At 35.0% G+C, this 27,062-nt stretch overlaps 1 protein-coding gene across 7 annotated transcripts in view; it reads left to right on the top strand.

Annotated features, from left to right (window-relative positions):
* Positions 1-207: 207 nt before the first annotated feature.
* The window catches only part of LOC134649232 (CUGBP Elav-like family member 1), a 358,172-nt gene continuing 331,317 nt past the window's right edge, over positions 208-27,062 (top strand). Inside the window, exons 1-2 of one of the 7 annotated variants that reach the window (XM_063504029.1) lie at positions 208-505; positions 13,696-13,727. In XM_063504029.1, coding sequence (XP_063360099.1) covers positions 459-505; positions 13,696-13,727 — 79 coding nt within the window. In that variant the 5' untranslated portion in view covers positions 208-458. Of the gene's footprint in view, positions 506-9,098; positions 9,294-13,695; positions 13,728-27,062 lie in introns of those variants that run through there. The other 6 variants (XM_063503953.1, XM_063503961.1, XM_063503976.1 and 3 more) reach the window with 6 other exon arrangements.

The raw sequence follows: 27,062 nt of genomic DNA, 5'->3' as shown, positions 1-27,062 counted from the left end.
CTGCGAAAACACTGAATATTTTTCCAAGTGTTTATCTGTTTACTCATCCGCTTTGAAACTCGCCGGTTTCAACAACAAACAGCCGAATGTCGCACGCTATTGGCAGGAATTCAAATTTAGAATAATTATTGTCGATAAAAAAATGAAGACGATTGGCTGCCTAATAGCTTTTTCCACCGTTTGCGTTCTATCGATGAACGTGTTTGATGCGTCCGTAGTCTATGAAAATAAATTGTTTATAGTATAGGGTGAATATCTAACGGCCGGTCAGTTGTCAGTTACTAGTGGATACGAGCGCGCGACTTGCTTTTCATATTGTTTTGCCGCGGGTAGTGTATGAAAGTTTTCGTGAGTTCTGCTGTTGCAGCGGATTTTACGCAACACGTGGTTGAAAGTTTTGCACAATTAGGATGATTAGTGCCCGGTTTATCAAATTAGTAGTTTAGTGTGGTGTACGTATGTGTTTTGTGAACACTGATTTTAGATGTGGATTGTATAGTGGACGGTAAGACATATAATTTTATTTTTTTCTGGAGAACATTAATTTTAAGCAAATATAATATCCAAAATAGTTATTTACGATATAAGTGCGGAAAAGAGGAAATTCGAAACGAGAAAAATAGGGCCATATGTCCTGTAAATAATATTTACAGTACATAATATGGCCCTATTTTCCCGCACTAGTGCGTAAAATAGCACTTTTCGTGTATAATGTCAAAAGGTTAAAGGGCCATATGTACTGTAAAACGTTGTACGATACACGTGCGAATAGGTAATTGGCAACTCGTGCAGATTTAAAACACTCCCTTCGGTCGTGTTTTAATTTATCGCCACGCGGTTCGAATTTCCTCTTTTCCGCACTTGTATCCTAAATAACTATTTTGGTACTTATTGCTTATAATCTTTACTTAATAATACGATAAGATGCTTGTTGCTAGGCCTACATGAATAAAGTATATTTTGACTTTGACTTTGACTTTGATACCTAGGTACTTACCTAAGGTACTTACAATGCATCGCTTTCTTTAATCTATTGACTCAAATTTGACTATTAACTTTTAAATATGTACTTAATTGAAAAATAAATAGGAAACATCGTTGTTATTACCACGAGTATTTGGGAGTTTTTCTGACAAATCATTCTATATTGAATGTCATTTTTTGTATAAACTAAAAATTTAGTAGTGAGAGGATATATACGTTTTTATTTCAAAATTACTGACAAGATTTTGGATGAATCCATTTGTATTAAATACAATGTCAAAAAGGGTCAATTTTCTTGCTATATTAATCGGAACTGGGTTCAATGACAGTGTTGGAATTTCAACAAACTAGATATCTGATATTTACAGTGGCTTGATGATTAAAGACATCCTTCTTAAATAAAATAAGTTTTTGGCAAAAAATTCAACTTTGGTACAAGCTTTTATCGCTGACTGTACTTTTCTTACGACCGGCAACTAATACTCATCGAGACAATTCTAAAAACCCCTAACACAATTAGGTTGCGTTGTTTCATCACAGAGTTCCACCACCTGTCTCCATCATCAGATCAGCTCGATGGTACCATAATATTGCATTGTCACCCGACTTACATGTGTATGCAAAATTTCAGCTCAATCGGAAACCGGGAAGTGGATCAAATTTTACTTGCAAAATTTGATTACCGACAACAGGACAGGTGAAACTAAATAAAAGCTTGTAAAAAACGAACTCGTAGGCACGATAATTATCCTATCCGCCGTGTAAGCAGGTCAGTATATTTTTATCACTACCGATCGATGCGGTCACAGTCTGACCCGGTGAGTTATCTGCGTGGGGCATAGGTCAATGCATTTCTGCGCGTGCGTCTCTATCGTGTTCCTTGATCGTTGTTGCCATTTCAATACCCAAATGTCGCATAAGCATTAGAGTGACGCCGCATCTAATATCTTTACGGGCTATTGTAACAAGGAGTTGCTAGCAGTTTCCAAAGATTTTAAGAACCGCTAGATTCAAAAGACATAGGACATTTGAAACTCAATGGTATTATTATGTCATTGTGCATGAAATATAATAATCATAAATACTAGAGACGTATTCTGTTTGAAATAACAGATTATGATTTTGATCGGAATTTATAATGGATATGACCTGTTAGTGTCAAAAGTGACATTTCTGGTTGATACAAATAAATTACTTGATTAAATAAATTGATTGACTGCCAGATTTATAAATAACGTTTTGGAAAATGTTAAATGGCATGTTGTACAGTGTTCTAAAATACAAATTAGATCTCCATAAACCTAAAATTCTTGGTGACAGGCGAGCTACGTGTTGTTATTACAATAATACTCCATTGGCCACTAGTAGGTAGTGAAAGATATGTTAAAAACAAACCGCACAATTGTCTTGCGCCCAATTCAACAAGAAATTTACGAGATTCGCGTAGTGACACAGCGGACGCGTCTCACATTGCAGTCCCGAAATATAATTATTCGAGGTCACACCCACATGTTCGCATTTTATTTTGCTCCTGCAGTTTAATGATGCAATATATTCGCGCGGAATCGCTTATTTTGTAACCGGGTTCCGTGATATTTGCGAGTTTGTTTGTCTTTCACAGTGACGAAAATGGCTTTTTGCTATTGTTTTAAGCTTGTTTACTTCAGTTGATGTTAGGATAAAAACAAATGATTGCCGTCAATGCTGCACCTGAAAAGCAGACATTATAAAACGGAGGTTTTTTTTTGGTCGTTCTCCATGTAGGTATCAGTAATGTTAGGATTTGGAACAAAATTTTATTTTATTTTTACGAACAAATAATAAGTTTGTAATTTGGAATATGCCATTGTTTTCATGTAGGTAAATATTCTATAACATAAACACAATTACAGTAACCGGCCTCTGCAGTAATTTACTATTTACCATGATCAGACCGACAATGAACAAGCCGCAAGGAAATTATCCAATCGCTAAGTTAAAGAAAAGTTAGTCAAGTCGCTAACAAAATAAGCAAGTGCTAACGTTAAACTAGCCGGGACTAAGAGAATTTAGAGTGTTTTGCCCAATTCCTGGCATTATAGCCCCGCTGCGCTAATTGTTTTGGACGCGATCCAGATACTTAACCGATTTCATGTCACGAAGTTAGAATTATAACTATACAAGGATATTTTTTTATCGGTAATAAATATGATAAAAGTATCAAGTAATATGACAGAAGTAAGTAACTAGGTTTTTATTTAACATATTGAATATAAGAGAATACTTTTATAAAACACTTTTCAGCTTATTTAATTTTTTACAAACAGAAACGTCTGCGACCGATGCTATTAAGCTTAGAATAAATTTAAAAGTGGAAAAATTACTGTCTTGGATGAGACTTGAACTCACGGCCTCTGGATCGATATTCCAGCGCTCTGCCATCTGAGCCACCAAGACCTCATCCATAGCCAGCAAATCTTTCCACCATATTATGGGTCTAGGGGACCCTTAGCGACATCTACCGTACTTTTCAGCTTTTAATAGTCAAGTCTTATGGTTTCGCCATGAACGTGTGTTCATATGTCCATCCGTGGCTTTACCCAGTGATCGTGAAATAGTTTAAAAAAACTAATATTCGGCTTAGGTATACAACCCACCCTGAAAAGTAATTAAAATAAAACCGGAAAAATAAATTCCGGTAAGTACCTCTGGCACACGTTGTGTACTGGGGATGAATTATTATTTTCACTTCGACCCTTCAAAGGGATGTAGGATATCGTTAAATAGGTATTTCAAAAAAGATCTCTAAAATGTCATTGGTATTGTTAGGGTTCCGTAGTCAAATAGAAACCCTTTTAGTTTCGATGGGCCCGACTCGGATTTTGAAATAGATATCTGTTAGATAACTTTTAGACATGGCCATGATACGATAATGATATGTTTAAGATCTAACCTGTCAAATTTGACATTTGCGCAATTCTGGAGATACTCTTGAACAATTTCCACAAGATATGGCTTAGAGATCCAATTCACATCTAATAGATATCTAACTCTATCAAGATCGGCTACATCAGCCACTTGCGAGCACACCAGCGACAGCAACGGAGTTGACGGCAGTCGCCGTGGCCGAAGTCGGCCGTGGAGTTATTATTATCTTTATTTATTTGTGCCTAGGGTGCCGTAATTATTATTATTATCTAGAATGGATCTAGTACGTGTCGTCTCTTGTGAATATCTTGAAGTTCGAATACGGCAGTAAATCTCCGTCTAATCGTTCGTACATCCGTCCGCGTTTTAACTTAGTAATTAATAAATCGAATTTATCGTCTACATCTAAATCCATTATAATGATTGTATTAAGCACATAGACAAATTAAAATTGAGTTATAATTTTTTTATTACATCAAAAACAAAACATTTGAAGTCAAACATAAACTTTGCGTCTAAAATATAACCGTGACAAGTCTCAGCTGCTCAAGTTCCCAGAGTAATTTGTAAAGTATCCATCTACAAAGTTAGTATTGATTTTATGAACTAGGGTACGATATTCATGGCGTCTTCAGTTACAATATCAATTACAAAATTAAACTTCAGTAGAATATGAATATAAACTATGGAAAATGCTTTTATTCATTAATTATGGAAAATGCCCAACATAAAGAGGGAAAATTTTCAAAATCTAGTTGCTAGGTCAAGTGTGGGGTATAATTTGAAAGAGCTCAAATTGACTTTTACATAACATTTTATTATTTTACTTTCATATGATAAAAATTGACTTACATATAAAGGAAAATGTAAAAAATACCAAATCCCATTTATTAATATAATAGTGCAATAATACGTTAAACTAGCCGGGACTAAGAGAATTCATAACGTTTGTTTACCTACTTATGTTGATCGCATTTATATTTGTTATAATGACTAAAAATTGCACAATTTTCTAAATAAACATTAATTAACATTCGTTTTTAGGGTTCCGTACCCAAAGGGTAAAAACGGGACCCTATTACTAAGACTCCGCTGTCCGTCCGTCCGTCCGTCCCTCCGGCCGTCTGTCACCTGGCTGTATCTCACGAACCGTGATAGCTAGACAGTTGAAATTTTCACAGATGATGTATTTCTGTTGCCGCTATAACAGCAAATACTAAAAACAGAATAAAATAAAAATTTAAGTGGGGCTCCCATACAATACAACAAACGTGATTTTTGACCGAAGTTAAGCAACGTCGGGCGGGGTCAGTACTTGGATGGGTGACCGTTTTTTTGCTTGTTTCTTTTGCTTGTTTTGCTCTATTTTACCCTCCGTGCGGAGTCCGACTCACACTTGGCCGGTTTTTTTATAAGGTATGCACTGAAAGTGACATTTAAATAGACCACAGTGGCGCCCCAAGCCGTAAATTTACTCACGATTGTCCCAATTCATAAAATTCTTGTGACGCAGTTTAACATTGGTAAGTACCTAACAAAGTACACTTCCGCTCGCGCTTAATGTGCAACGGTTTGATTGTGCTTATTATATTTCCCATATTTTAACGAAATGGCACTTTATGTAGTTTCAGTTTCCATTTAGTATAAATACATTCCTTGAACTTTCCTTCATTGTTAGATTAAGTATAATATAAGATTTTTTTTATATGCGATTAAATACAAGGCTACCATATCCTATCGATGTCTTTTTCTCCGCCTCTAGAAAATTACCATACAACGACGAGGGTCGATAACGTTCAATTGTTGATGAGGCCGCCAGTTACTTGGAAACGGTGGCACAACGCACTGACCGATCGTTATGGACGCCACGCTTATCAATCGATTGGTGAAGTAATTAGTTATTATTTGAGGACATATTTATTTTACGATCGATGCATTTTAACAGTGTTCCTGTTAGACTACATCTGCTAGGATTGCTATTATGACATAAACAATAATTACTTAACCTTTTCGACGCCGTGTCAAACACAAAAGCTGTCACGCTGACGCCACGTCGCCGAAGTGTCAAAACTGAAATTGAACTTTATTCATATATGCCCGTTAGTCTATGTTGCTCTGTGGTCTGTGACCGATTAATCGGTCTTTGGTATTGAACCTGCGGTGCGGATAAATCGGTCATTGGCGTCCAAAAGGTTAATTGGTCCGGGTTCTTAGCAGTATAGTCCTATCCGACAGAAAGCATGAAATAACAAGGGTACCACAATCAAATGGACGATTTTTATTCCATTTCCATTCTTTTTAGGGTTCCGTACCTCAAAAGAAATAAAACTGAACTTTTAGAATCACTCGTGTGTCTGTTTGTCCGTCTGTCACAGCCTATTCTCGAGGAAACAAGAAGTTGTGACTATAATAGCAGTGGCAGTTTTCATAGGTACGCAAATAACAAAAATATTAAATAAACAATTATATCATCTATTTCTCGTTGTATGGTGATTGTTAGTCTTTTTTATTTGCTGGGATCTGCTTTTAGCTAAGAGATATAGCCGATATAAGTAACTGGAATTAAGGGTAATCATAATCATTGTTCGACTTTCCAACCTACACTGTATCACCATTAATAAATGTTATCGTGTGTAAAAGAATGATTTGTGCAATCCGAATAAAAGCTATAGCCATTTTGAATACTCGTACTTACCTAAGATTTTCATTTCAATCATGTAATAAGTAAATTCATACCTATCAGGCTGAAAGTCAAATCAGGAGTTAGGTCACGTAGCGTAGCTCGTCCCAAGTTGAGCTAATATTTTTTGTATCAATTTCTAAGGAAAATGTATTAAAATCACAGAGGCACTAAATGTATTAAGTTGAAACACATTATTCAAATTCGTAATAAATAAGATTAGCTTATTGTCATGACTCATGCTAATCTTATATTTAAATAAATACTTCATCGTGTTTCTAATGTCACAAATTCCCGTCGTTTTCAACCCTCTTTAAGTGCTCTTTGCAATATTATTTATTCATGAACAATTTGCGATGCAATCAGGTCAGATATGAGGCTCTCACAATGTCGAAATAAGATTCGACTTTGATAAAATGCGATTAACAACTTCACGTTCCGCTTATGCAGCAAACGTAAATGCTTATTTAAATTTTGAAATGTCTGTTTCATATGTAGGTAGAGTCTGTTCGGAAAGAGAAGAGTCGTGGAATGTATTGGGCCCCATACATTCCACGACTCTTCTCTTTCCGCGCAGAGTCTATAATAACTTCAAAATCTTGTGATAAATAATATGTTCAACAAGTTACCTGCCAGGCACGGTTTAGCATAAAATTTACCTTTGGTACAGTCTGACCAAACTTTTAAACACTGAGATTATTAAAAACGCTATAAAAAACTTTATGTGAGTCTGTACCTACCTGAATGAACGTGACTAAGACAAATATTACAATAAATATAAAGAGTCATAAGGTGCAGATATATATGTAGATGGTCAAACCAATTTGTCAGTAAATAAGAACATAAAAAACTACACTCATCCTTTTCTTTTGGGTGCTAGTATTAGTGTAAGACAAAGATAATATGATTCTCTCTATCTATGTTTGAAATGAAACAGTTCTTTGACAAACTATATCTACTTACCTGCAGCTACTTTTATGCTACCCTCTGTATCAATTTTGCTGCCAATTTCAACACACAAACACACAAAAACCAAAAAATTACAATAACATATTCTTTTGATCGAGGAAACATTACAAATAATTAAATAAAATTAAGATAAAAAAGATGAGTGAAAATGTAACCAATGAAACCGAATGACAATGTCAGTAACATGACAGCAAATAGTAATAAATGAATAGGGAGTATCAATCAATCAAGGCGGTTTGCTTACAGAGGCCTACCGCGAAACGCGAAATTCAAAATTTCGTTATCTGCCTCTTTATCCCTTGCCTCTTTGCTCTTGAATATGCAAGCGTGATAGAGAGGCAGATAACAAAATTTCTACTTTCTTGTTTCGCGGTAGGCCCTCAGTATGAGCTAGTGGCGCCCCGTACGCAGAGTTTTGCGTAATATTCCTTATTGCGAACATAAAATTCAAACGTACATTGTGATAGCTCCTCTACACGATGGGCCAACGCCGGCCACTCCAAGGGACGTATTTATGCGTTAGAGGGAGCAAGTGATATTGCTATCTCATTCTACCGCATGGCTGCGTCCCTTGGAGTGGCCGGCGTTGGCCCATCGTATAGAGGAGCCAGAGGAGCCATGACATTTAAACGATGTCAATCGCCCGGTCGTCTCGCTCGCGCCAATATACATGTACGGACAAGTACGAGCTAAATGCACGCGCGACTGGCATTATAGGTCATAGTATATGGCTCAGGAATAGAGCCGCTACAAACAGTTTACATAGGCAATAATGTGCATATCACATAAATAATAAAACCATGCTTATATTTATGTCTATGGTGCATCCATGGCCTTTAAACGAGCAATAGGGAGTATTACTGCAATGTTTGGCCGCCAGAGTGCAGCACTAGTGATTTAAGTATACCATAGAGTAACTTATACATACTGTACCTTAAACTTTTTTTTAACAAGTTTTCACAGACAATCAAATATGACATTGATACATCAAGGAGGTTTGCTTACAAAGGGCCTACCGGGACACGCGAAATCGAAACTCAGCTATCTGCCTCTTTATCGCTCGAATATGCAAGAGTGATAGAGAGGTTAGATAACAAAATGTCGACTCTCTCGTTTGCGGTAGACCCTTAGATTGTTTACTTGGTGTTGATGTGGGGCCCCTACGCAGACTTTCGCGTAATATTCCCTATTCTTCTATATACCCACTGACTTAAGCTATATCAATGTATATATACCTATATTTCGGGGATATCCGAAACTGCTCCAACGATTTCGATGAGATTTGCTAATATGCTATAGTGTGTCAAAGGTCTGTTTGATTTCAAACATAGACAGAGAGAATCATACTATGTTTGTCTAACACTAGTACTAGCACCCAAAAGAAAAGGATGAGTATAGTTTTTATGTTCCTATTTACTGACAAGATTTGGTTGACCCAGTATACAAAAAAAATAAGATTTTGGGCATTAAACCTCTACTGAAAACACTGGCCACTATGTCATTTAACATGATTTAAAAAAGCATCCTGACGTCCCGCATAACTTTCAGTTGTAAGATAAATGGCCGAGCAATGTGACTAAAAATTTTGTAATTATTTTGTGTTGTGTGTTTTTTTATATTTTATGTAGTCTTTTTGATTAAAAATCTCGTTTGAGATTGTGCGAAATTTTAGTGTTCATATTGTTCAGGTGACATAAGTTTGAAAGATTATTCTGTCCTATTTGGATATATTACAAATATTCGTCGTGTAAAGGTAAGCATAGAATTATTAATTTATGTTTTGAAGTAAAATTATAATATTTATTATGTATTTCCACTAACATTATATGAGAAACATAGATGGCATTCAAAAATATTTTATTAAATCCACGTAGTCTAAACCGTAATGTTCGAGCATGAAGCGGTTTCAAAGGAATTTCGTTCCACGAACGCTCTCGCTGTGGAATGAACTCCCTGCCCAGGTTTCCTTTAGAAACTATACCTTTCTAAGTGCAGTATTTCTAAAAATAAGTGTGGACTGTTATGTACACGTACAGGTTTTTGAAAGGTCGGCAACGCGTATGTCTCTATATAGGGACCGTGCGCGTTGGAGGGTCTGCCCCGTTGTGGCCTGAATCGGAAAGATATGTGCATGTGCACACGTACATTGCCAAAGCAAGTGCTACCATCTACTGTTCTCTTCGATATGTTTCCTTGTGCATATTAGGTTCTGCCATCTTGTGGGCAACATCGGAAGCATAAACAACACATTTATGCTTCGCGCCAAAAATCTGACAGTTCCTGTGCTGCCGCCTATAGTTCATGCACGGGGCCTATTGATTTAACACCATTTGGAAAACGAGAATACAGCCTATTCTCCTCTCGAGGGAGTTATAGCTTTTTTAAATATTAAGTCACTAATTGATACGAACCAAGTAGATATAAATGAGTTTTACTTTTAAAATACTGACGTTAATAACTTATTTTTAGTGTTTAATTTATTTGATCAATTTAATAGCCAATTAAGATATTTTTACACAATTTTCAATCGTGGCTGGATGCGCGATGGTTTTGAACTTTGTGCTATCGATGTCTTACTCAAAAAATTACAATATGGCGGACGAATGATAACACCAGTTTTTGTCATTTTTTTAAAATTAATTTAAGATTTAGGAGCTAAAAACAGGTTTCATACTTTAAAAGCTTCTAATTTTAATAATAAATTTAAAATAGGAAAAAATGGTCGGGCATAGTTATGATTAAAATACATCAAAAATATTTTCCATAATGTCAATATCTAGTAAGGCAAATGAGGATTACGTTTGTATGGAGAATCGATCGTCCCCTATACTCTTAAGAATTATATTGTTTAAGGGCTCATTTAGACGGGCTGAGAACTCGCATGCGAGTTTGATTACATTGCGTCGTTTGGTCAGTCGGCTGAATTGATGTAACCTCAATGGTCCGCAATGTAACTAAAATCGTATACGAGTTCGCACGCCGTCTAAATGAGCCCTTATTTTTTTTCTTCCCAAGGTTGATGAAAAACATTGTGTTTTGTAACTCTGGGTGTAAGAATATTACAAACTCGAGTCGGCCTGATTCGAAAAACCGCAAAATGTAAAGGTCGTCTCAATTTATTAAATTCTAAAGGCATCATCATTGCCTTCTCCAAAATATTTGAAAACTTATCTGTCGAAACGTCAAGCTCATTTATAACTGATTAATATCTTCTAATCGTTTTGTAAAGAAAAGTGATGACAGATGTTTCCAGGGATCAAATAATGAATAAAGAAGCAAAGCACCCTCTGGCGATAAGTTGAGTTTAGCTGATACGGAGCGATTCACTCGTTTAGGGTGTGATCACATAGAGGGGAAGGTGGTTATAATCGTGAGCGAATGATGAGGTTCTCCCGTTTGTACAAAAATAATGTTTTAGCATAGAGAAATATAGTAAGACAAGAGTGCTCACTCCATACATATGTTCAGACTATTAATTTCAGTGTCTACATCTAGCATCGAGTAGCGGAACTATCAGTACTGCTACTTGACAATAGAGGTAGCACCGACCGGAAAGTCTTATCTCAATATGTACTAAAACTGATGTATGGAGTGAGCACTCTATGTAATTTTTTCTCTATGGTTTTAGTTAAAAAATCACAATAATGTAGTTTAATTTAATTATAAATATTTTACAATAACTAAATCCAAATATAACAGACGTGAAAAGGGCTATTACTAGAGAAAGCAACAGCAATGCAGCTGCTGTAGGAAAAGGGCAATTTGATCTCATGCAATTTTATTAGGTATATTTGAGTAGTAAAAAAAACTTTTGCAACAAAATCCCAGCTTGTTTCCATCTTTTGGTCTGGCTCCTATTTCACCACGGTGACAGGTGCGATAATTGTAAAACACCACTGTTGCTGACGTCACAGGCATCCGTGGGCTACCAACGGGACCGCTTACCATCGGGCGGGCCGTATTCCTGTTTGCCACCATCATTGTATTTGAGAAGTTAATGACAAAACATCGTAATTTTAAAATCATTTTTATTTTATTCTGACCTCGCTCCGCTTATGTTCAAGGGCGCAGCTTAACACCGGCGCTTATACAGGGTGATTACCGTACGCTAGTGTCAGCGTTTCTGGCTCATCTCTCGTTAGGGTACGGATGTGGGGTTATAACGGCGTATGTCCTCGCGCCGAACGAAGACGTCGCCATTTTTAACACTTCTCATTTACGTAGATACTTACCAACTTTTAATAAATATAATAGGTTCATAAGGAACGATGAAGTTAACTCATTACATTAGGTACGATAAAAGTGCGAAAAGTAGGAAATTCGAAACGAGTGGCGATAAATTGTAACACAACCGAAGGGAGTGTTTTAAATCGAAACGACACGATATCTATAGTTTATAAACATCAAATTTTACTAAAATATTTTCCTTTATGTCAATTTTCAGAGAGGAAAATGGGGACTAGGTATTTATTGTTAAAAATCGTCACTTAAGTCAGCCAATTACCCAAGTGTATTAGGTAGGTACCTACCTTAGATACAATACCTAGTTCAGTAATAACCTCGTAATTTAAAATTTCATATTCAATTAGGTAGAAAGTTACATTTTTCACATAAATTGGCATAATCGTTACAAAGCGGAAAATTATACGATTATACATAAACTAAATTAAGATGATATCAATGAGCCTACTACAAAATATTTAATAATTACTTACGAAATGTAATTGTTTTTGTATAATAGGAACTACGCGAATAGGTGCGCGACAATTTGCTGAGTTGCTGAGGCGCCTAGCTAGGCGACATATTCCTTAATACTACTTACACTTATTAAAGAAAATTTTAATAACGAGTAACTCGAAAACTGTTGTATGAGCGTTACGATAGTCCTGCTGAATTACTAATGCTTTAATGTACTTTTAGAATTTAAGTTTGTTCGCCTAAGTAACTGTAGTTAATAATAATTCCCATTGAGTGGTGCTTTTTCGAGTGGCTGTCGCGCTGAAGCGGTAAGCCGATTAAAAACCCCGATGAGACTTATATGTCCTTACAGACTGCTCGGCAGACACGCCAACGTCACTTTCACATTCTATAAATTGAAGTTGAATCCTTTAGCCGTCCACTGTCTATAAAAAAAGCCCTGCATTCCATTGAATTTTGCAGCTTTACTTTGACAAATCAAAATTGCATTTTTGTTGGCAATTTTCGATATGTGGACGGCTAAAGTATAAATTAAAATAAATTTTACATAATTCTTCTAGTTAAACGAGGTCTCCCATTCTGTTACAAATAATTTAAATTCATTCATATTTAAGAATGATTATATACAATTAATTTCAAATGAGTAACACCTACAACCTATTTGGTATGCATACAATATTTTTTTGCTTTAGATAATATAATATATTCTTTTTCTATTTAACTACCTAGAACCTGGGTAAAAATGATGGTAGAGGAACACATTTCTTAATGTTGCTAATAATGCCTCATAGCGATAAATTCGTCTATAGTACGTTATCGTTAAAAAAATATGGTTATAGAATATAGATTTTTTTTTTATTGACAAAAGAAAACGATCTTACAGACACATGGACACAGGTGGATCCCAAACTAGGCTATGCCTGTGACTTGGGCTCCTAGAATGCAAGGTTAGTAAATAAACAAAAAATAAATCATCTCTGATAGGATTAACAACAATGCTTTTATATGTTGTATAAATTTTATAAAATTTATTCCTGTAACTATGTCTCATCTATAAGGCAATGCGAGCTTTTGGCGAGGAAATGCCTTGTATTCTATATCGCATAATTTGCCAGCGTGCTGTATGGAGAAAGACGCGCGAATTAATTATGTAAGCTTCTTAGATTTAGTGGTTCATTTGTTAATTAATAACTAATAAGATATGCCAATAAATGGTGTGTTTATTCTTAAGAACATTGTTAATCTGTTCTTAGTTACCGTTCAATTCTCCTATTAAAACTGTTTTTATTTATTACTCTCTGATAAAGCTCAGAAATACATTTTTATGACATTGATTTTACATTATTATGTCTGTAGAAATTGGTGCAAGTCTGCAATAGTGTGTTACAAACTACTCCGTGCCACGCTTTCCCTATTTATTGCAAGTACTGCAGTAATCATATTTCGTTTCATTGCAGGTCTACACTAATCGACAAACTGGAGCATATAAGTAAGTGGTTATTTTAAGAACTCTCTTAATTATGATGTGTCTCTGGGCCATTAATAACATATACTGTTAAATTTCTAGCAATATTACCAAAACAGAGGTCTTGTTACTTGAAAACACATAAAGACAACAGATAAATACACACACACATATATATAACAATCAATAATCTATAGAGATTCGCTAGTAGTTAGACTTTTCTTTACAAATATATAAGTATAAAGCAACAAAATTGTAGGATATTGTAAAGGTACCTATTAATTCAATCGAAAGAAATGCATTTTCAAAAATAGAAGTCCCGGCATAGTATGATTCGGTTAGGTATTGATATAATAATTTTCAGTTTAAGTCTTGTTCTTTTATCGCGTAATTTCTTACATATAATATTAATAATCTTGTATAATCGTGCATTTTTTAACTTTAATTAAGTTTAAGTTTTTCAAGCAAGCTTTCGAAGTAACAACATCGCAAACCTGCCATCAACGAACAAATTTGACTCGACATAAAACCTCAAAATGAAAGTTCTCCGAATGTTGGCCCACAAATATTGATTCATGCCCAAAGTTAGGATGCACCCCGTATTGCACAAGACAATGGTTTGTTCAGATGAACAGTTCATTTATTCAACTGTAGACGCAGACTTCACTGGAAAGTCATTGTTGGTTTGCTCCGTTGTTTGCATACGGTTGTATTGAAATGTTCAAGGGACGACACATGACTTTTCTTGAATGTAAATCAATTTGGGAAATGGGAACTGTAATACTTAATTTTGCCATTTTCATTAACCGCTGTTCTTATGAATTCCGCGTCTTAATGATAAGTAGTCATAGAAACAATGCGTGTCGGACCGCGTTTTCTTTTTTTTTGATTTTTTTACCACCTTGTTCATGTACTACTTAAACACACAAGAATGCAATTTACCGGTGAAATAAATAAGTTCATATCGGCTAACATCTTATAACACCAAAAGCCGCTGTGGTTATAAAAATGTCAAATACAGCCTGTGTGCAATCGAGTTGTCCGCAACACAATACCTATGGGATCATTTTTGAGCTTTAGTCAGGCTTCTATAGTCATTCAAATTCGTTTGCCCCATTAAATGTTGTTGGTTGGTTTACTTCAAGTACTATTAAGAAGTGACTCTCAAAATACACTTGTTTATATTTCAAATTTAATTAAAATATATCTGAACGGATGGACATTCTGATACAACGAAACTTTAAGGATTATTTTGATCCTATCACCCTAAATTTTGATAAACAGAAACTTACGTAACTTAATCATTTTCTGTTTTCCAGCTAAAAAGAGTTTGAGACTGCTCACTGCTACCCTTAGCGATTCGCACTTTTGGAACACCTGATTTTCTTACCTTTGCCACCCCTACAGAGCGAAATATATTTTTAACGAAATGTAATTTTGCTTGCAACTTTTCACTTACGTAGCGTAGAAGTTTACCGTCCCGGCTAAGTTTAGATTATTTTGAAAAGTTTTTTGGACTTCTTCCATATACCAAGATGTGATTCGCATTTATTTTTATGTAAGTACTTTTGGCTTCTCCAGATGACTCTTTTTAAGAAAGTAATGTAATCCAAAATTAATACTATTTAATTAAAGCATTTCTTAAAATGTAATAGTGTTATTTCATATTTTTTTCTAGCATAATGAGGAATTCACAAAATGAAGCATGAAAAGACCTGAAGAATGGTCACTTTAACACTGATAGATCTTATCCACAAATAATCCAGATCAAAATCGTAACTTGTTATTACAATCAGAATCGCGTTACAAATATGATCGTGTCAGTGTTACCAAAAGTAAAGATTAAATTTTAGTAAAGTACATATACATTTACCGTCAGAAGTTCGTGTGGTTCAAATTCAAAGAAAAGCAATTTGTACTCAATTCTCGCAGGGCAATGCTGTCTGATCCTTATTCATCAGGCTGATGTAAATTACGCGCAGTCTGGATTGATTACTTTAGCAGTTATTACACCGGATTTAGTGCTCCAGCTATAAAATAGTCCAATTGAATAATTCAACTATTGTGAGTTATGAATAAGAATTCCAAAAGCATTAAAAAAGAATACGTGAAGGACAACTTTTTACTTAAGCAACTTCTATTCAAGAAATCTTGCACTGAAAATGTACCTATAGCTTATTATAACCTTTTTCTTATTTATTGAAAATTATTTTGTGTCAAAAAATTATCAGATCAATATTTTATACATGCACCAAAACATGCAGCAAGCATAATTATAATATAAATAATTAATAAACATTTTGGGACAATCTTATTTATACAGATCGACCTAGCCCCAAACAAATCAAAACTTGTATTATTGGTACTAGGCGACGATATACATACGTATATAAATACTTAGGAGCCGGAGGCACTGAAACTTTTTCAAACTAAAATATCTTCGCATCCGTTCCACTGATGATCGCAGGGTCGGCTCGTTCCTCGCTCAGCGCATTGGCATTGCTATCCAGCGAGGGCGTTTCCTCGCTGGATGGCAATAAAATATTTATTATTGTACCTAGAGGAAACCGTACAAGAGAACTCAGTGAAGCCCCATAGTGCAGGCTTTGAAAAGAGTTACAAAACTGTCGTAAGTACTATAACTATTGCCAAACTATGAAATCGCTTCATAGATATTAGCCATTTCCGATTTATTTTAAAGTTACCTCAATGCACCTTGTTCTGTGTTTTTTATAACATTTAAGTAATCAAGTTTTTTTATCAATACATTATCAAGAGGAAAATCACTCGATCCCAGCATAAACGTCTGTCTGGCAGACTGAACAAGCCATCAATTTCAATAAAATAACTGGGCGAGACAAAAAAACAGTAATCAATCATTTGGATGGCGCGTCAATTTGGTTGAGGGAAGCGTGAGTGCCGTTTTCTGAAATACAAGAGTATACGGTTTTATTAAGAATACATTGCTATTATTATCTATGACTGTCAAATTTGAGACAGTGATAACCAGACCTCGGAATTTAGGGGACAAAATTTTATTACAGGTATAGGTCCTATATCGATAAATTAAATTATGGATACTCTTGCCTAATCTTGAATCTATATCTGAATCCCTAAAGTATTTTTTCCTATCATTGCCTTCCCTAATATTGTTTGTCATAATGATCAGTTGTCCTAACACTAAAAACCCTAATTTTGGTTTCCCTAATTATTGATTACTTATCCTAATGTTATTAAGTATATTTTCTTTTTATCGACGGTCGCAGTTCTAACCCTAACCTACTTGATAACATGATAACCTAACCCACTTTTGTGGCAGCAAGTTCTAAAACCTAACCATTTTTCAGAACCTTACATTATGGAAAATAATCGTTATGTCAATTGATCGTTAGGGCATGTGCCCCTTAGGACAAACCAGTTAGGGCAAGTGACTTTAGGACAAACGTTGTTAGGAATTCAGAATGACACCCCCCTAATGTTATACCTTTAAACGAGCAATTGTTGTATATATAATATTTATTTATATATTTCGGGGATCTAAGAAACGGCTTTAACGATTTCGATCGAATTTGCTAAACGAGGATTTTCGGGAAAGAAAAATCGATCTTACTAAATCTTATCTCTGGAAAAACGCACATTTTTGAATTTTTTTTTGTATTTCCCGAGCAACGCTCCGTCTCCAAGATTGCACTTAGCTTATATACATAGGAATATTACATAGGAATGTTACATAGGAATGTAACAACTTTTCTATATATTATCTTACATATAGAATGATTATGAATGTAACTACATAGTAACAAAATTTTGCAATACCTATCATGTCGTTAAATTAGTTTTTCTGGCTGGCTACTTATATAACCCAGGTTTATTATGTTCTGTGATACTGCATCTATAACACTGCATATTTAACTGTAGTTATTAAAAGCATAGATTCACTACGATGTATACTTTTTGTACCATTTTAATTATACTATCATTATTAATAACTATCCAAATAAATACATTCTCAATATCGATATAGTATAAATACCGATAGCCAGGCCATGTTCTATGGGCGGTCGAGCAGAATGCCGTAGCAGTGGCAACGACAATCAATACAATATGCCTCATAGATATAGCTACGACGAACTATAGTGGACGACAAGGAGCCACGTCTATTTAAAGTTGGTTATTTTAGCATTAGATAAAGACTACGCGAACGCTTTTTAAATATCAGTAACAGTATCAGTAACATAAGTAATAACTTATGAAACCAAAAGAATGTAAATAATCGTATATGATTCATAATTGTTACATATTTGCCGTGATTTATTTTTCAAAAGTGTTCTTCAATAAAAGGCACGTCAAGATTGTTTAACTTTTTCCTAATGCTAAAAAAACGAACTATACATCCATGCGACAGATGTAATTACCGGCGAAATGTTGCAATTGTTGCAAAGGAACTATATATTAGCCTAAAGACCAATACAAACGAAAAGCGTATGCACTAATGACCCCACAGTCAAACTCATTGTTGAGTTTTGCGGGGCTATGACTATAGTTAAGAGTAACTCTGTATTTTGTTAAATAAATAAATAATAAATAAAATAAATAATTAAGGTCTCTGCTCCTTCCCCGTTGCGCACATCATAACGCGGAAAGGCCACGGGGATTACATTGTATATGCAACACTTCCGAAAGCAAAACAGCACCTTTTGGTCGAATTTATTGTAGGTCTGTAAGTACATTGAATACACTCGTCTACTACTACTCTTTACTTTTTAAGAGTTTTGGATTTAACCATAATACCTATGACGTTAAATTTATACAAATGCCTGCTCCAATTTCATTACAGGATTAAAGTGCAACTCTGAAATAGGTAGCAGCGCTGTTTAACAAACAATAAATGAACAAAAGGCCTAAATATTTGCCCTGGCAACGCTCCCGTATTGTCCAATCGTAAATATCACAGATAAAGCCTTCCACTGGGGATTTATTTCATAGATAAGCATTTTTTTTGTTTAATAACTTATTTTAACCATTTTCAGAAAATGGTTTTTACACCGGATGTCTTTGCAGTTAAACGACCCCTTGAGACGTATTCTGATTGTAATAACGGTACAAGTAAATAATAATAAAATTCGTTAATTAAGGCTCATTACACCTAACATCAACGACACAACTTCGGCTGAGGGTAAGCGAGGATATAGTATGTCTTGCCCGTCAGAAAACAAACTTGCGGTTGTCTAATATTTTGAGTAGGTATAAGAAATAGGTATATCTCTTCGAGTGAGGGTATCACGTCCAGACTAGGGCTTCCAATACCGGGATCCCGGTATTTCGGGATCCCGGGATCCCGCCTTTTTAAACGCATTTTTCAATACCGGTATTTTTAAGGGCAATACCGGGATCCCGGTATTTAAACAAATGAGGGAAATACGCAGTAAAAACCCTTTAAATCCATTAAATTCGGCTGTATCAAAAAGCTTACTAAACGTCAGACGCATCTAGAGTTAAACCAAGAAAAGTCTGCAACGATTTTGATAGCACGCGCAGTGCAAGTGTTATATTAAACGTCAAGCTTCTATGAAATTATGACGTACAAATAACACTTCCACTGCGTACTGGTACTACGTATGCTATCAAAATCGTTGCAGACTTTACTTGGTCTAACTCTAACTGGTCTCTAGTCCGCATTTTATTATTGAAACAAGATCGCTGCCTAATGCGTCAGATAAATATTTGGTGGTTAGTGGTGGATGAATCCTGAAGTTATGCGAGTGATGAATATGATAATAGTGACATAATTAGTTTTTATAATTTTATCAAAAAATAAAACGAAAGAGCAAGGATAACATGTAATAATGGCAAAACAATTTTGACGGAAATTTGAAAAAAATTTGTCTGGTTGGTTAAGTTGGACTACAAATGTGACTGGTGAGGCGAAGTCAACAAATTGGATAAAATTATTGCCAACCTGGAGTGTGAAATAAAATTATTGCAGATGGCGGCATTGATTGTTTATTGTTGTAATAGCTTTTAGGATATATCTGGTATTCCAGTGAGCCTTTCTAATTCCCCTTTTTAATAAAACTATATATTTTTAAGCGATTCATATCCAATACCGGGATCCCGGGATCCCGGTATTGATGAAGACAGTTTCGGTATTAATACCGGTATTGTGAGAAGTCCGGTATTTGGAAGCCCTAGTCCAGACTGATTTGTGGTATTTTAGAATTGATTATTTACCAAGCCAGCTTTATGTATATTTAGGGAAAAAGTATAACGTGATGAACTTTGTTAGCATTTAACTATAATTCATACGAACTGAATTTAATGAAATACTGATTACATTTTCAATAAAATTAATGTTAACTTCATACATAGGTAGTTGACAGGTCTATTATGTTCGTCCTTCCATATTATATGGTCACGGAGTAATAAAAGTAAACTAATTTTTATTTTTATTATTTTTTACACTGTTCCCACTTTATCAATATAACACTAACAGGCGTATTCTAATTTTGATAAAAATTCGATCCATATCTAATCCAGATCGAATTCACTATAGGATAATTTAAATTAGAATACGCCTGATATACTTTTACATATTCCATTACATAAAATTACACATTGTCAAACACTTCCCGCTTACTTGAGTACGAGTGAATGAGCCGTGAAAATAAGTTAATTTTTTTTTCCTATTCGGGTTTTTGACACCTTTGATATTCACTTTTTTCACCATGATCCTGCAAACGCGTCTTACGGCAGTAAAAACTGCACGCACGATCGCGGCCCGCGCACCCAGCGCGGCAAGCCGACCGGGAAATTGATTCAAACATACCCGCTCAAATTGAATAGTCGGAGGGTGCCTTAGGGCTCGTAATAGGTTGTGTTTCGGATTATTTCGATTAAAATGTGTGTTTTACAGTTAAATAGGGGGAATCAAAAACACTTTTTCCCGAAATGTATTTATTTAAGTAATGAGTCTTAATCCCTAAGTATTTTTTTTCTTCGATTAGTTTGTATCACAATGTATAAAGAAGTATGTTTACAGTTTGAATCCGTGAAATACTCGTAGTTATTTGTACAACGAGAGAGAAGAGTTTGATATTGCTTCACGTTGACTTTGAAGCAACATCAAACATTGACATTGAATCACGAGATTATTCTTACCGGAAAATCAAATGTCCCTAATTTTTTGGTGCATTTGGTTACGTTTTCAATAAAACCTTCTATGATAGTAGGTAACAAATCGGTCAAACCAAAAATGTGTGAAATTTTAAGGAGACTTTTTTCTCGTGCCTATTAAGTTTGAAAGAACGTGAGTACTTAAATAATATAAAAATCTAAAATGCGAGTAAGGGGTATAACGTTAAATACAAATGCCCAATAAATAACCTGGTACCATCTGTTGCAGATACTGTGATCTTTTTTACTAAGCATCTACTCATACGACGATCTTATTTGACGATCCTTCTCAGGTGATTTTTTTTTTCATATTATGAATTTATTTGGATTATCTTGCTATTATTTAAATGTATTTCTGACGATCACAATATAGATTCTTATAAATTGACATTAATGTAATTGGTATTGTAATCATATGTTATGAAATAAATAAATCTAATCTAATCTAATCATAAAAGTGCCACCTATTGAGGCTAACACTGGCACAGTCCAAAATTAGCGTTTAGTACTTAGCTTCACCTCTATTCATAAAAAGTGGCGAAGCGACGCTCTCCATACATATAGAATCGGCATGTTTGCTGCGTTTTAGCCCTTAAAGGCAGAGAGCATATTGACAGTCCCTATACCACCCCATGTCTTAAACGAAGGGGACTAAAATCAATACACTTTTCCAAATTCAAAACGCGTTGCTAACGTTTTTTGATGCGAAAATGCCACAAGGTAGGGTGGGTGTATTGTGTAGGTTACCTTAGCTTTATAAGTTATGTGGTGTGTATTGTGTAAACCTAGCTTTATAAGTTATGTGCTTGGTTTTTTTATGAATCGGTTATTTATACCTAAAAGTAGTTTTTATAGTATGTAGGGAAAAGCTGTTAAGAACCGATTTTCTGTTTTTTTTTTTAATGTAAACTGTTAAGTTTTAGTGTACTTAACAGTTTACATAAAAAAGCATTTGTTTTTATCTGTTTCTTATTTATCGTATTGTATCGTACCCTGTTCAATAAAAGCACTTTTGCCACCAATTAAAAATATCTTAACTTAGTCATAATTATACTTACAACGATCTGTAGTGGATAATTAAATTCTTGTTTTATTATAGATTATTAAATGACACTTCTTGTAATAATAGCTAAATGTTATTATTTTTTATTAATGATGATTGGTTAAGAATGCCTAAACCAGGGATCGGAACCGGTTTTTTGCAAAAACTTAGAAATAACCATATTTTTCGAATTATTTTATACTCGAAATGTGGGACTCAGTTGTGTTTTTAGGTTACGACTTCGTATTATTAGATTGCCCAATTAGAAATGAAGTAATTACCATAGAACGAAAAAATACCGTTTCCGTTCCCATACAAAAAATACCGGTATCCGATCCCTGGCCTAAACAAATGTTAAGGTAAAAATAAATAGGTACATATACAAAATTAAATCGAATATTTATATGGATAAAGTCAGAGGCAGCTTTAAAGTAGCTCCTATTCACGAGAAAGTTGTTGAAAAACGCCTTAGATGGTACGGCCATATACAAAGATGACCCGAAGACCATATCGTCAAAACAGCCTTATACTTGCCGACGACGAAGCGCGGAAGCGGAAGGCCCCCCGCCACTTGGTGGACGACGGTCCAAAAAGACCTCAAAGAACAAAATATTGACAAGAACCTAACCAGGAACCGTGCCACCTGGAGGCTTAGAACAAGGAAGGCCGACCCCAAATATGGATAAAGGTCCAAATGATGATGATGAAATCGAATATTTATATTCACAATTTAAGTATGGACTCAAAAACTTTGCTGAATATAATACCTATATCAACAAACCTCAAAATATTCGTTTATTTTCATTGTTGTTTGCTACAACGTAAATTCCTAGTGGCTATTCTCTATCTATCTCTATCTAACAAAATTAATTTATTTTGTCGTTGTTGTCGTCAAAAGCTACTTTTAGAAATTTAACGTGTCAAGTCTTTTGATAGCTCTGAAGAAGCCAAAGATATTCTTAATCCTAATTTATGAAATTTCTATGTACCTATTTTTTTTATAGGCATTATTACTTATAAGAGGAGTATTATCGGGTCAAATTAAATAATCTTGCTAGCGAGGCTTCACAATAAGCGGGGTCAAGCCTGGAATACGTACAGTCGGTGTCAAAAGTTAGCGTGGAAAAATTTAATATTTACATGTTTATTTTAGTGTAGTATCCCAATAACAGTTACATAATGCTAAGTAAAAAAAGTGCGACACTGCGACACCCCACACGAAGTAACTGCTATAATTATGCTACCAAGAATTAAGTTAGGTTAGGTTAGAACCGTAACCTCCTACAGTAACAAACTGTTACAAGACAAAATTAACCTTTTGTGAAACCGACTTCAAAAAGGACAAAATAAAATAATATTATCCCTTTTTTATGCACTAGCAACTATTTTGAATATGTTTGAGGTTGGTGCCAAGCCCAAATCTAAAGCGTCAACACACTGTCGAACCGATTGCTAACCGTATTATTTGGACCTTATTCTTATTAATATCAAACAAAATATTTTAGATATGAAGTTCATTGTACAATGTATAATAATGTTATACATTTCGATTTTAGATTCGTAGTTTCAAATACCTACAATATATAAATAGGTATGTATATATATGATTTTGTAAAAACAGTTAAGGAAGTTAAATGAGTCCTTTATTAAACGTCAGATCTCGTTGAGTACCTATATAAGTTTTTGAATAAAACTGATCTATGCTGAAGTATTCGTGTTGACTGTACAGAGGGAGGTATTACAATAGGGTGTCCCTTGCACAGGCCTTTCTATAGATTCGTTCGGTATTGGAATTCTACTACAAAGGGTTGGTCATCCTTTTCACTGGCTCCTAAATATGAGTGACTAACGCACACATATATTATACAGTGCTATTAGTAGTATTACTTGGCCTAAAAATGATGTTTTGAAATATGTTTAATTATTAGAATAAAATGAAATAATAGGCGCCCGGCAGTGTGTGTTGACAAATTCACAGAAAATACAGTTTTTATTTACTGAAATTCGACTAGGAAAATAGGTTTTAACAGCCTGATGTCTGGCATCCAATGACGACAAAAATGCACTAGTTGATACTGTAACTTGTGTGACGTGATTATCAGCGGATGTTTGGATTGAGAACGCAGTCAGTAGTAGTGACACTATTATACACTATATGCGTAAAAAGCAGAGCAGAAAAAAAGGTAGAACGTGAAGACGTGTCAAATCTATTAAACGAGGACACAATTATTAACACGCTTTTATTAGGTCGACCTGTATATTACTATGTAATGGAATCTTGCAAGTTAAATTTGATCCACTTCCCGGTTTCCGATTGAGCTGAAATTTTGCATACACATGTAAGTCGGGTGACAATGCAATATTATGGTACCATCGAGCTGATCTGATGATGGAGACAGGAGGTGGCCATAGGAACTCTGTGATGAAACAACGCAACCTAATTGTGTTAGGGGTTTTTAGAATTGTAGACATGTAAGTCGGGTGACAATGCAATATTATGGTACCATCGAGCTGATCTGATGATGGAGACAGGAGGTGGCCATAGGAACTCTGTGATGAAACAACGCAACCTAATTGTGTTAGGGGTTTTTAGAATTGTCTCGATGAGTATTAGTTGTCTGTCGTAAGAAAAGTACAGTCAGCGATAAAAGCTTGTACCAAAAATGAAATTTTTGCCAAAAACTTATTTCTAAAATGTTACACTTCTTATATACTCAATGAATCTTTCGTAAAATTAAGCCTCACAATAAAACAGTTACTCTGTAATAATGAAATTTGCAACTGTGCTGAAATATCGGATATTCAATAAAGCAACAAGGTATATGTAAATACATAGGTACTCACATATACAGTTTGTAATCGTAGTAATAAGTAAATTGAGTCATGTTAGTTTAATTAAAGTCGTATATTTGATTCCAAAGTTAGAGGGACACACACACACACAATATTAACGTTAATTCTATTTTTAAAAACCTATCGAACCTCACTAGGTTACTATATCACTATATCTTGTGATTCACGTCACGATCGACTATCTTGATCATCGTCGATTAAACGTCTCAAGGTAATGAGTCTAATGAGAGGCTCAATATTGATTTAACATTTTTATTAAAACTAGCCACCCACCACTAGCTTCGCACGGGTTAACAAATTATACATAAACCTTTATATTGAATCACTCTATCTATTTAAAAAACCGCATCAAAATCCGTTACGTAGTTTTAAAGATCTAAGCATACACAGGGACAGACAGCGGGAAGCGACTTTGTTTTATACTATGTAGTGATTAGTAAAAATAATCCGGCAAACCACTATTCGAAATATTATTACCTAATGTCTTGTTACTGAAATAGTTGCATATAATATGTTATTTATTACAAGTTCATCAGACACTTACATTTTTAAATTAATTTGTCTTCTTCAGTATATAGGTCTCGAAATCACAGACAAGAATTTCGAAACGAGTCACTATCTCCCCCACAAGTGACTCTTCTGTCTAGCGCTTCCCTTCCCTGTGCGGCTTAAAAACGAGGGCTGATAACAATGCCTCTTCTGTTACTGAGGTACTTACCAGCAAGAGAAGCATGATCACATCATTAGTGATATTGATATCTCCCAGTACATCAATTTATTTTCATAAATATTTGCACACATTTGTACTTAGGGTTACCTACTGTTGAGCAAGGGTTACTAGTGCATAAGGTATTATAGGTAAATATAACATTAAAGAAATTATAGTCAGTAATCTAAGTGCTACTGCTTACCAAGCAATATTCGACAAACTCCGTTTTTCGGATTAATTTGTAATACGTACAAAATAATATATGTTAAGCACCTTAATTTGTTATTGATAAATCATAGGGTTTTTCAGATCCTAATAAGGTTGCCAAGAAATATGAATAGCAATTTTGAGGCCTTTATCTGGTAACTTAATTTATTTGAAAAATTACGAACAGGTCTAGAACGCACCATTTTTTTTTAATTGAACTCATCGATTACTGTTTTTTTTATTAAACAATTAAATAACAATGATATCCGTCGTCTCGGGCACGCACTCTCGTCCACTCAGAGGGGCTACCGCGAAAACCGCATTTCGCAAATTGCAGGCATTTTTCTCTGTCACTCTAATTAGTACGCCTTCATTGGAGTAAAAGAGAAAGATCCCCGCAATTTGCGAAATTCGGTTTTCGAGGTATCCCCTCAGTGCTCAGCGAGCTACGTTCGAAGAAATACCTGAACTCACTGCACCTTAAAAGTGTGCTTTGTACATGACCTTCTTGTTAACTTGATCTTTTCATCATTAGCAGAGCCCGGAATTCTCGTAGAATTTTTGAGCTGTCATAGGGACTTCTCGTTTATCGACTTCCGATTATAGATATGTATATCGATAAATACAGAATACAATATGTAAAATATGATTACGAGTAGAAGTAAACAACATGCAGTCTTATCGCGAATGAGCGATCTCTTCGAGATAACCTTTGGATACCAACTTTTAGGAAATTATAAATAGAAATTAAAATAATGATTATTTTATTGTTTGCATGCATGTTGTTTACTTCTACTCGTAATCATACTTTACATATTGTATTCTGTATTTATCGATATACTACATATGTATAATCGGAAGTCGATAAACGAGAAGTCCCTATGACAGCTCAAAAATGCTACGAGAATTCCGGGCTCTGATCATTAGTATAATATGTCATGCAGACGTATTGTAATCTTAGGTACAAAGGTAAAGGATAGAGGCTTAGCATGAACGACGTTTCCAATTAGGGGATATTTATTGGGGATCTAGCATTAAGCCGCCATTACGAAGTTCGATGTAACATGAAAATAATTACCTTTCTGTGAATTTATTTCTGACTCCGTTTTCACGTTCAGACGTAGGTATGTAGTATGATTGGGTTCTTACAGAATAAGATTATTAAAAACTTATTCCTCTTATTTGTTCAGTTTTATGCTTTTAAGAGTCCGCAGGAAATGTATGTAGAATACAAACGTAGTTACGCCAGGCGTGTCTCACTCCGCGATTTCGTCGGTTTGCTACAGGTAGCTAAAAGTACATCCGTTCGTCCCCAATTTTGGGGAAAGCCATAAGCCGCGCGTGGCGCTGTCGCCACCTAGCGGCCACATCTGTG

This window comes from Cydia amplana, chromosome 1 (genome assembly GCF_948474715.1).
Source record: "Cydia amplana chromosome 1, ilCydAmpl1.1, whole genome shotgun sequence".
NCBI lineage: Eukaryota > Metazoa > Arthropoda > Insecta > Lepidoptera > Tortricidae > Cydia > Cydia amplana.
This window is presented reverse-complemented; position numbering and strand designations above follow the sequence as displayed.